Source organism: Podarcis melisellensis, assembly GCF_964234715.1.
Source record: "Podarcis melisellensis genome assembly, chromosome: 10".
In the NCBI taxonomy this organism is placed as follows: Eukaryota; Metazoa; Chordata; class Lepidosauria; order Squamata; family Lacertidae; genus Podarcis; species Podarcis melisellensis.
The window spans coordinates 59,086,561-59,098,543 of NC_138542.1; the positions used below are offsets into that span (position 1 = coordinate 59,086,561).

General features: G+C 44.7%; 1 protein-coding gene across 1 annotated transcript; it reads right to left on the bottom strand.

Moving 5' to 3' along the window:
- Positions 1 to 673: 673 nt before the first annotated feature.
- HDHD5 (haloacid dehalogenase like hydrolase domain containing 5) lies at positions 674 to 10,525 on the bottom strand. Its single transcript, XM_081927243.1, has 8 exons — positions 10,366 to 10,525; positions 7,846 to 8,052; positions 6,697 to 6,809; positions 5,497 to 5,590; positions 4,629 to 4,662; positions 3,438 to 3,612; positions 1,434 to 1,622; positions 674 to 1,137 (listed from the first exon to the last, which is right to left on the bottom strand). Exons 1-8 carry the CDS (start codon positions 10,507 to 10,509, stop codon positions 777 to 779), a joined length of 1,317 nt encoding a protein of 438 aa, XP_081783369.1. The 5' UTR covers positions 10,510 to 10,525; the 3' UTR covers positions 674 to 776.
- Between the last annotated feature and the right edge of the window lie 1,458 nt (positions 10,526 to 11,983).

Below are 11,983 nucleotides of genomic sequence, written 5' to 3' on the forward strand. Positions count from 1 at the left end.
TAAATATTTATATTTCAGGGACAACTAGTCAAAGGTTGTGAAATAGCCTGGAGAGTAAGATTTAGTCATTACTGCAACTATTTTGCTTCTATTTCTATTCCTGCTCTGGCAAGAGGGTCTGTTCCTCCAGGCATATCATGGCGCCATAAATCAACACAGACACACATTTAATATTTTGAACTTTTCAAGCACCTTCAGGCGCATCTGGAACAGAAGAAAGAGCCAAAAACTAGCAGACCTCATGATGCTGGTCACAATTATTTAGATAGGATTGGGTGGAGATTTAAGACGCACTGGCCCTTTGCAGAGGAGCCCATTTCACCACAAAATTGGGATTACACAGTAGTTGTAGATATAGGAAAGAGCATGGAAGCTGCAGATGTGAAACGGGTGGTGCAAGTTAGTGACCCTTTCAGCCTTCTCCATGGCAACCTTTCCCAACCTGTCATTTCCAGATGTTTTGGACTACAACTTCCATCAGCTCCAGCCAGCACAGCCAACAGTGATGGAAACTGTTGTTTCAGAACATCTGGATGGCACCCTGGTTGGTGAAGACTGCTCTTTGGCCACACTCATTTTAGCAACAATGCAGAATTTCAAGTTGGCAAATGTGCTAGAGGCCCATATTGACAAAGATTTGGGAGATGGTTGCAACCCCTACAAAAAAAAAAAGTTGGGAGAACTTTCCTTTACTTTGGCATGGGTTGAACAAGAGAGGGCTCAGATTTGCCTCTGCCCTTCTGCCCCCATGTGAGATGCTGGGAATACTGGACTTCTCATTCCAGTTTCCAGTTCTCCTTCTGAAAGACAAGCTCCACAGCATCATTCACATCGTGCACAACATGAGAGGCCTCCACCAAGGTTGGATCAAAATGGAAGTCCCGGTGCCCATGGAAGACAGTCTCCAACATGTTCTCGTTGTGGTCAGCAGGCACATCTCCCTGGGGATTGTAGACCCCAGTGCAGACCAGTATGGACTGGCAGCTCTCTGCAGAGGTGATGGACACACTGTGATCTCTTTGCATCTCAACATGTTCCTCGCTCTCTGCTGCCATTGCAGTGACACTTACTTCAGCCTGAGCCTGGAGGTAACGGTTGTAGAGGTTTGCACCATAAATGTCAGCCATTGGGTTGTCTCTGTAAGCAGACCCAAAGGACAAGGGAGGAGAAAACAGGGTAAGAGTCAAGGTTATATAGTTAAATTTGGGCAGTACTTAAATTTTGAGAATTTAAAGCCATCTAGTAACAGCATCCATGCAGTACCTCCACTCCCATTTTCCAGCAAAGGGATCATACTCTAGCCTCCCCTTAGCAGGGAAAACAGTTCAGTAAGTTATATCAATCTTTCTTCCTGTTCATCCTGCTCGTGCCAATGTACAGCTGCTGTGGCCAAGGTCTTCCTCTCCCAAGCTCAAGGAAGAAGAGTTGCTTACCCAACAGCATACAGCTGGCGGAGCGGGGATGTCCAGCCCCAACTCTCCATCTGCTGCTTGATCACATGTTCAGCATAGCGGTAGGTGACAGTGCTGGGCTTGCCTATCAAGGCCTCATACTTCAGCTCCTTGCCAGTCATTTTCTTGTAGATGTTCTCCAAGCACACAAGAAAGGTGCCATGGCCAAATCTGACCACAAAGAAAGAAAAGCGCAAAAAGTTAGCATGCATACTCCTAGGAACATGTGGTGGCACTGGGTGAATACAGAGGATAAAAGTACCCAATAGGAAATGTGGGTAAGATGGCTAGTCTTCAAGTATGTCCTTTAATCAAATAATACAGACATGACTGCAGAATTCTATGATCGCTTTTGCACCACACCTTGTTACTGCTCTGCTCTGCTGCTATGGAAGAAAGGCCTATCCCTCCATGGACTGCTGCACCAATTCCTGACCCTTTGTTGAGGGAAGTATTTGGATAATCTGGCCCCAGAGTCTTAAAAGTGTGTTCCTAACGTTAATGGGGTTTCAAAAAAGTTTTATCACATTATACAAAACAAAACCAAGCAAGCCCTAACCTGTAGTAATTTGACCATTGTGAGGTTACATTTAGAACCTCTTGTTATAGACAAGAGCAAGACTCCACACTTAAGAATTTCTTCTCAGTTCCTTTTAGTTTCCAGAAATAGTCAATTTTCTTAGTCTGCAATAGTAGTAGTAGTAATAATAATAATAATTAATAGATATTTATTATTATTATTATATTTATACACACACACACACACACACCCTGCCCATCTGGCTGGGCTTCCCAGGGCTGCCTTCAGATGTCTTCTAAAAGTCTGGTAGCAGTTGTTCTCTTTGACATCTGATGGGAGGGTGTTCCACAGGGCGGGTGCCACTACCGAGAAGGCCCTCTGCCTGGTTCCCTGTAACTTGGCTTCTCGCAGTGAGGGAACCGCCAGAAGGCCCTCAGAGCTGGACCTCAGTGTCCGGGTAGAACAATGGGGGTGGAGACGCTCCTTCAGATATATTGGACCGAGACCATTTAGGGCTTTAAAGGTCAGCACCAACACTTTGAATTGTGCTCGGAAATGTACTGGGAACCAATGTAGGACTTTCAAGTCCGGTGTTATGTGGTCTTGGTGGCCGTTCCCAGTCACCAGTCCAGCTGCTGCATTCTGGATTAGTTGTAGTTTCCGGGTCACCTTCAAAAGTAGCTCCATGTAGAGTAACAAACAGAGTAACAGCTTTATTTATATAAGATGTTCTTACAGAAGTGGCTCACTCAATGGCTTTTAGCTTCTTGGCAAGAGGGTTGTAGTTGCATACCAGGAAGATGAGGGGCGAGTTTGCAGGAAGGTTGGAACAATGCAAAGGCACTGAAGGAGTCAATCCAGCACTCCTACTGACACATTTGCACTGCACAAGCCTTCCCACAAGTTTACCCCTCACTCTCTCCTTGGTAAGTAGCAGCGACCCAGCTGCCAGGAAGCTAAGCACAGCAACTTAAGTAATGTACCTAGAACACTGGCTCCCAAACCTTAACCCACCCCCTGCATCCACCTGGAAATCACTGTGTCTTGGTGGACCACTTAATTGTTTATCTGCCTGTTACAGCTGTTGTAATGTAGATGCTATATGATATTTAACTCCATTTTTATTGCTTCTTTTATATCTTATACTGCATTGTATCGTTCTACAATTTGAAATCCACAGAATGCTATATACAATACAACCATAAAATGCAATTCAAGAAAGAAGCAATAAAAATGCAATTGACCATGTTTGATGGGACTGATAGGAATAGTAGTTCAACAACATCTGGATGGCCAAAGGTTCCCTGCACCTGATCAAGCTCATCCAAGGCAACTGAGCAAGGAGCATATTCTCCAGTGAGGTTTCCTGCAAATATGGGGGGGGGGCGGGGGGAGAGAGAGAGAGAGAGAGAGAGAAAGAGAATACAGAATGCCAGCAAGAGATCTCAATAGAACCTTTGTATCACCTTGGCATCTTGGCTTCTGCCATCCACAAGAGATCCATGTTGCAAGCGAGGATAGGTAGATGTGGGTATGGAACAGAAGTCAGCTCTACCCCTAGGTTCCCATTGCTCAGAAGTACATCAATGATCAGTTGCAGGCAGGTCTCCCACCTGACTGGCTCCCCAAACAGAATCACAGCTAGAGATTTAAAAAAGGCAACGCATTTTCAAAACAGTAGTATGTGCCTGTACATCATATGACATAATAACCCCATATAAGAATGAACTCACAGTGGGTTACATCTGAGTAAACATCCTTTGGAAACCTATCCCCATCTACTTGGGTCCAGGACTAGGACATTTTAACTGTATTTTTGCAATATTTTTTGTTTTAAGTTGTCTGTTGTCACTTTAGTTTTCTGTACACCACTGAGAGATATTTTTATATATTGAGCAGTATAAAATTCATATAAATAGACAGACAGATATATAAATAGACAGACAGAATGATCTACTCTAGGCAGCCCAGCCAAGATTACAAAGGAGCTCTCATATAAAACTTGGAGCAAACTGAATGGGGCTTCCATTTATTTGCCACATATTCCTGTAGATGTGACTAAAAAGAGTAGGGTCTCCATTAGATATGTGAAAGCCAAGAAAAATGGGGGGCAGGACACCCCCCAATATTGCAGGAAAACCCCCATTTTTTTGCCCCCCCAGGCCTTCACAACTCTACTCCACATTACAAGGGACAACTCTGTTTCGTCCCCTGATGTTCTTTCTCAAAACAACAACAATTAGGGAGCATTAAAGCATTACCAAAGTCATCAATCATGCTAACAATCCTTTGCAATACAGTGGATTCTAGGATATGCAGAATTACTTATTTTTGCATTCTGTCATATTTCTTCTTTTTTCAAAGTTGATAAATATATTTAACCAAACAAACTAACATTGTTCTGCATTATTTCTGTGCGCTTATAACTGATTTGCCCCCCGCCAGACACCAGAAGTGGAAATGAGCTTAGCTAAGGGGGAAAAGCAACCTGGGGATGGAAAATTTGCACCGGCAGATGTGAAGGGTCAAGCATCTTTTCACCCTGCCTGCTCTGCCTTCACATCAGTTTGAAAACGTGCATCTGCCAAGAGAAAGCCCACCTAAGCCCAGGCGAGCTCACAATGAAACACTCTTCAGAAAGAAAACAATGCACTTACCTTCTATGGTGGGGAAGTCAGCAGGTGCAGGAGGCTGTCAAAAGGGAGGGAAGGGGAAGAGATATTAGTCCATTTGCAGTGTTAGAAAATGGGTGAAGTTTCTCAAGAGTTCAATGATACTTGGTATGTTATCCAACTGTAATATCATAAGGTGTTTGTTTGTTTTTAGGAAAAGGAAAACAAAATTGAATGTCTGTCAATTACAAAATCTTTAAAATAATTTCCCCCAACTGTTTTATTCTGCTAATTTGCAACCTTGTAGAATTCGTCTTTGCTTTTTAACCTACATGCAGCAAAGGGCAACTTTGCGCAGGAAGAAAATCCTACTGACAAGAGTTCTATATTGCCGTTTTCATGAGATATCTTGGGGGGGATACTATGCAAAATATTTGTAGTACTACAGAGCTGGAGCAGCTCAGGCTAGGGGGCCAAATGCCTCTCTGTCTGTCCCTTGCGATTCTCCTCAAGGCACATACCCCACCCAACCACACCCCTCACCAGCTTCACATCATGTCCTTGTGTTTCTTCCTGGGTGGAATATGCCCTTGGTAATGACTTGTTTGCCTGGATGGAGGATGGAAAGGAGTATGTGAAGAAACTAACTACAAAGGTAATATTTACATTGTTTCACCAACTGCTGCCTCTGGCCCTGCCTATCACTGGCCTGTGACTCCAGGAAGGTGGCCTAGATGGAACAGAGGTGCTTGGGCTAAAAGAGGTGTTTCACCCTTGTTGTACAGGAACTTTACTACCAGAGCAACTATGGAAAAGTTGAAAGTAGGCAAGAGAACACTTAGTTCTGCCAGGGGACACACCACACAAATGCTCTCTTTCAGTCACTCTTTGCAATGCTCAGGTTAATACTTGCCAGCTCTTTTGGCCTCCGACTTTGATCAACCATATCCAGCAAGGGAAATGCCTTCCTCACATCTTCAATGGTAACAACGTGATGGAATCCCAGGCTGTTTCAAATGGCTAAGGAAGAAAGTTGTCAAGAGCTCTACAGACTTAAGGGTAAATTGTCAGAACTAACCCAGGAACTTAGTAACAGGAACCCGCCAAATCCCTACTGTTGGGAAGTAATCACATCTTGACAGATTCCCCACTTCCCTGTCCTGATCAGAAGGTCAAAGACAGAGCAAAAAACAGCACTATATTATTATTGTGTTTATGTTTATAACCCACCTTTCCTCCAATGAACTTAAGGTAGTGCTAGGCCTGGGCGATCTATTGATAGATCGCCCAGGACTGGTATGAGGAACAGACCGCGATGTCGGCTTCACTCAGCAGTATATCGCTGGTGAAAACACCACCAATCCTGAGTCTCTCTGCTAGCAGCGTCCACTAGAGTTCCTTCCTCCAGCAAAAAAAAATTCCTTCCAGTAGCACCTTAAAGACCAACTAAGTTAGTTCTTGATATGAGCTTTCGTTTGCATGCACACAAAAGCTCATACCAAGAACTAACATAGTTGGTCTTTAAGGTGCTACTGGAAGGAATTTTTTTTGTTTTGACTATGGCAGACCAACACGGCTACCTATCTGTAACTTCCTCCAGCAGTGCTGCTAGAGGGACTCAGGAGCGCTGAGTGAAACTGCCATCGCACTCTGCCCTCATGAGATGCAATGACAAACAAGCTGTATCAGCGAGGCATCAATACAGCTTGCTCCTCCCTCTGCATCTTTAAACTGCTTGACTCAGGAGTGTGCAACCGCCCCAACCTCAGCTGAGCAGTTAAAAGAGCCAGGAGCCCACAGCCCAGCACTGGCTCCCATGAGCTGCTGGCAGGGTGGGGGCTCTGTGAAACTACTCAGCTGAGGGGGGCGCACTTAAAGGAGCCTTGATGCTTTGCCTGCTCATGCTGGGACTGACTCAGCTGGGGAACAGGAACCTTCCCAATCCCCAGCTGAGCTGCACATACAAGATTTTGCCCAGGGTCACCAAGTGCGCTTCACAAGTTTCGAACCCAGGTCTCCTCAGTCCATCCACTACACAACACTGGTTCTTAACACATTGCTAAGAAAGAGAAAGGAAGATTAAAAAAATAAATCTGAAGGCAGCAAAGGATACTCCCTGGCATTTTCCTCCACAGGACCCTGACCACACACAAGCACACATTTGTCATGGAACTGATGGAAAAGACGCAGAGGACTGTGGGACAGAATCACCCATTCGGGAGAAACCTGAAAAAAGAGAAAGGTCAACAGGACAGTTAGCTTACCCTTTCCACATGAAGTATTCCGTATGCCAGGCCCTTTATCCTCTAAGCTGCCAAAGCAAAGGTGACACCACTAGATTAATCTGGCAGGAACATCAACACCCGTCGTCCTTCTCAGACATTAAATACCAATCAGATCTCTTGAAAGTTACCTTGGGACATGTCAGAAGAATATATTTACGCTTGTCCACAATAAAAATACAATGGACTGGAAATATGAGTGTGCAAGAACATACACAACCCATATGCAATGAGTGTGCAAGAACATACACAACCCATATTCATACCCCTAAGTAAGGTCCACACAAAAATGACACTCGCCTTATTATTTAACATTGCATGAATGTGTGATTTGCCTTCATTAGAAAGCGTTCTAAGTGATGTCAAGTAACGTGAAAGCTCCGTGTGTCCTGTTTGATCTGCAGAGTCATCACTGAAGGCTATAGTCACCAAGCGACAATCATGGAGGGGTGAGCAGGCTCCCCATCCCAGTGTTAAAGGTAGTCAGGCTGGGGAAAACCTCTGTCCAAGAACTTACAGCCAGATCCAAACAAATGCTCTATTTAATAAACTTCTATTCACGTTGTCAGGTAAAGCCTTACTTCTAACAAATGGGTAGCAACTTGTGGAAAGAGTCTAAGCCCTACAAACTTTCTTTCTGTGAGGATCCCCCACAAAATCTGGATTCAGGGTCACATCATGTAAGGTCACAGCATACATGAAAGCAACCTTATACCACTTTAAGTGCCTGCTTTCCCCAAAGAATCCTGGGAACTGTAGTTTGTCAAGGGAGCTGGGAGGTATTAGGAGATGCCTCAGAGTTATAATTTACAGCACCCTTAACAAACTACAAATCCCAGGATTGTTTATGGAAAGCCAATTCTGTTAATGTGGCCTAACAGTGCTTTAAATGTATGGTGTGGCTGAATGTGATCATAGACTCACAATTTAGACACACCAGCAGCCAGTAACCCAATATAGAACACAGGTGCCTTCAGTACCTTAAATCCAAGTGCATCAGACAGTTCCTCAGCCTTGCTGTTGCGAGAGCAGTTTCCAGCATTGGTTACAAATGCAACCGGCACATGGAACCGACCTTTTGAATCTGTTAGTTTCTGGAAGGCCTTCTTAGCAGCAGGAATGACTAGCCGGCCCCGTAAAAGCACTCCATCAATATCAAAGAGGAACCCAAAGGAGGGAGAGGTTGTCTGTAGTGGAGAAAGATTCAATGATGCTATTTAGGAATAACAAGGGTGAGGAGGAACAAACAATAACAGCTCTAAAAGGACCATCTCTGTGTTGGCATTTTCCAATAATTTAGTTATGTAACGTATTTCCATCTCACCTCACCATATACTCAAGACAGTATGTAAGAACATTGCTTAAACATAACAATAAAAAGGTAAAGGACCCCTGACAGTCAAGTCCAGTCACGCTTTATTGGCCGAGGGAGCCGACATTTATCTGCAGACAGTTTTTCCGGGTCTGCCGGAGCGGTACCTATTTATCTACTTGCACTTTGACGTGCTTTTGAAATGCTAGGTTGGGAGGAGCTGGGACCGAGCAATGGGAGCGCACCGCATCGTGGGGATTCGAACCGCCGACCTTCCGATCGGCAAGCCCTAGGCTCAGTGGTTTAGACCACAGCATCACCAGCATCCCTAAACATAACAATAAAAAGCTTTAAAATGTACAAGTAATACAACAACACCCCCCATTTTATGTCAGGAAATTTTCAAGAATCTGTAGTCATTACTTCCCAAATACCTTTCTCCAAAAGTAGGCTTTACTTGACTTTTTACTACTACTATTACGATAATTATATTATATATATAATGTTGCCCAGCTGACTGTGTTGCCCCAGCTTCCAACAAATTAGTTGGGAGGCTTCCAACAAATTATAAAACCACAGTAAAACATCACACATTAAAAACTTCCCTATACAGGGCTGCCTTAAAGGAGAGGGGTGATATAATAAGCTCCTGAGTGAAATCATTCCACAATTGCAAGGCGACCACTGAAAGGACACTGCTCAAGACAGAGCCCTCAAAGGTTATTTTAATAGGCAAGTGGTCTCATATGGAGAAAGAGGCATCTGTGATATCAAGGTCAACAAATCTGGCAGCTGAATTTTACAGAATGGTCATCTACACCCACAAACTACTACGAACACAATCACTACTGCATAGCATCTTTGAATCAGTGTAATTCATGGCTGATGTTGCCAGTCTGGAAGTATTTCAGGAGTTGTATGTACTATTAACAAGAACAGTATAATTAGAAACACCATAATTTAAGAAGAGAAATGCACTTCTACTCAAGCCCTACAGAGTTCAATGAGTCTGACTGCCAGGCAAACATCGACAGCAGTGGTAACTAAACTTTCTTCACCATGGACCACTTGAACATTACAGATGGGCTTGGTGGGCTTAATTATTTTTATGTCTCATATAGCAATTGTAATGTGCTGTACTGTGTGACCGTAAATTGTGTTTTAATTGCTTCTTTTATTTCTTGTATTTACATTCCACAGAATTCAAATTCCAACATATCTGCAAACAAGCAGAGCAACAAGCAAGAGAAATTCAGAGGCTACCAAAGACCCGTGTGAATTTTTAAAGCATTTAATAATTGCCTAAATGTGAATAATGCAGGCACCAACCAGAGAATTCCATAACCTAGAGCCACCACTAAGGAAGTCCTGTCTCTTGCAATTATTGAAAGGTAATAATTAGCCTTTTTAGTTGCATATGTGTCGATAAACTGATGATCAATGAAGTTCATTAAGCACTGGAGATCTGATGATTTCTATGAAATTCAGTCAGCAATCTAGCCACCTTTCAAGCAGTCTTCACAGGCAGCCTCACACCCAACACACTGCTTGCAGCCTAACTTGCAAGTTGCCAATCTTTGGATCTCACAATGTCGCGCATTACAGCTAACCTGTAGAACCCATCGCATTTAAGGAGGGAAGATGTAGTTATTAGGGATGTGGTTATTGCTTGGGACATATAATCAGCACAATGAAAACACTCCACGGGGCTTCGTCCACTGCTTTAACTTAGATGTGCTATCAGCAAGCTGCACTGATGTAAAGCAACACTCTGAAGAGTGTATGTGAAAGAGCGACTTCTTAACTTTTTGTTAACGTGGAAAAACCAGCTGACGAATCGAAAATCGAACACGTAGGTTGGCTATTAACCAGGCAACTTTCTTCACTAAGGTCTGAGAGTTGCCAGCACAAACAACTCCGCCATATGCTAAAAACTAGTGTTCCTGCCGCCGCTTTTTTCTTCCTATGCCTTCCACATCTGCCGAGGTCCCCAGCACAACAGCAACAAAGGCAGCCTGGGTGAGAGGAGACGCGCGTGAGAAAAGCAGGCCAAGGGACAGGTAAGCCCGGCGCAGTTGCCCGGCTCGATCTCCTCCCGGGGGTGTCACAAGACAAGAGAAAGTGACGGGAGGACACCGAAGGGCGCGCGCGCACACAGGGAGGAGATCGGGAGGGGGTCCTCTCTCACCTGCCGCGCCCCGCAGGCTCTCCCCACGGGACGGCCTTGGCTGCTGCTCCTGCAGGGGCGGCTGACGGCGCCCCCCCTGCGCGCCGAGGGCAGCCACCCCCTCAGCGCCGCTCTGCTCACATGGAGCGAGCAGCACACAGCCATCCGCCCGCCGACGCCTGCTCCGGCTGGGGCGCCTCCTCCAATCAAGGCGACGGCCGAATCCCCGCCTTCCTCCCCTTGCTTCCACCGCCCTGCCAATCGGAGCACCATGCCTGCCGGTCACATGGGACGGCGGTGAGAGATGGGACCCGGGTCGGAGGTGGAAGGAACTACTGTGCAGTTCCCAGTTCCGGCGCGGAGGGAGACGCTGCCGCGCGTGCTGTGTCCGCCGAGGCTGCGGGGAGCCTTGCCTGTGGCCGCTGGGAAGATGGGCAGGAGCTCCAGCGCGCCTGTTTATTTTATTCACTATTTATTTCTTAACCGTTTATCACACTGCTTGAGCGTAAAAAAGATAAAACAATAAAATCAAGGCATTTCTTTTAAGGCATTTCATTTCTTTTAAAACCACACTTTGAAAGCATACAGAAGTTAAATAGATTACAAATTCGCAGCAATTTTTCCAAGCATCTGGGTGAGCTTGTCTGAACAAGGTTGTTTTTAGCAGGTGGCGAAAAGAGCACAGCGAAGGTGTCTGCTTTACCTCAAGTGGCAGGGAGTTCCCAAAGTATAGGTGCTTTCTCATCTAATCTTACAAAGGATGAAAGGAAGAGTATATAGGAGTAGATAATAGTTGCAGGATGAAGGTCAGGTGGGCTCAGAATGAGTTCAGGCTTGCAAGAGAAGTTAAAAAAAATATTGTAAAGGGTTTATTCAGCTATATTCAAAGCAAGAGAAATAAGGAAAGTAATAGGTTCCCTACTTCTGCTACTTCTACTACTGCTTGTGCTACTTCTACTACTACTACTACTACTTGACATCTACTTCTGCTTCATTGACTATGCAAAAGCCTTTGACTGTGTCGACCACAGCAAACTATGGCAAGTTCTTAAAGAAATGGGAGTGCCTGATCACTTCATCTGTCTCCTGAGAAATCTCTATGTGGGACAAGAAGCTACAGTTAGAACTGGATATGGAACAACTGATTGGTTCAAAATTGGGAAAGGAGTACGGCAAGGCTGTATATTGTCCCCCTGCTTATTTAACTTATATACAGAATTCATCATGTGAAAGGCTGGGCTGGATGAATCCCAAGCCGGAATTAAGATCCCCGGAAGAAATATCAACAACCTCAGATATGCAAATGACACAACCATGATGGCAGAACGTGAGGAGGAATTAAAGAACCTTTTAATGAGGGTGAAAGAGGAGAGCGCAAAATATGGTCTGAAGCTCAACATCAAAAAAACAAAGATCATGGCCACTGGGCCCATTACCTCCTGGCAAATAGAAGGGGAAGAAATGGAGGCAGTGAGAGATTTTACTTTCTTGGGCTCCATGATCACTGCAGATGGTGACAGCAGCCACGAAATTAAAAGACGCCTGCTTCTTGGGAGAAAGGCGATGGCAAACCTAGCCAGCATCTTAAAAAGCCAGCATCTTAAAAAGAGACATCACCTTGACAACAAAGGTCTGTATA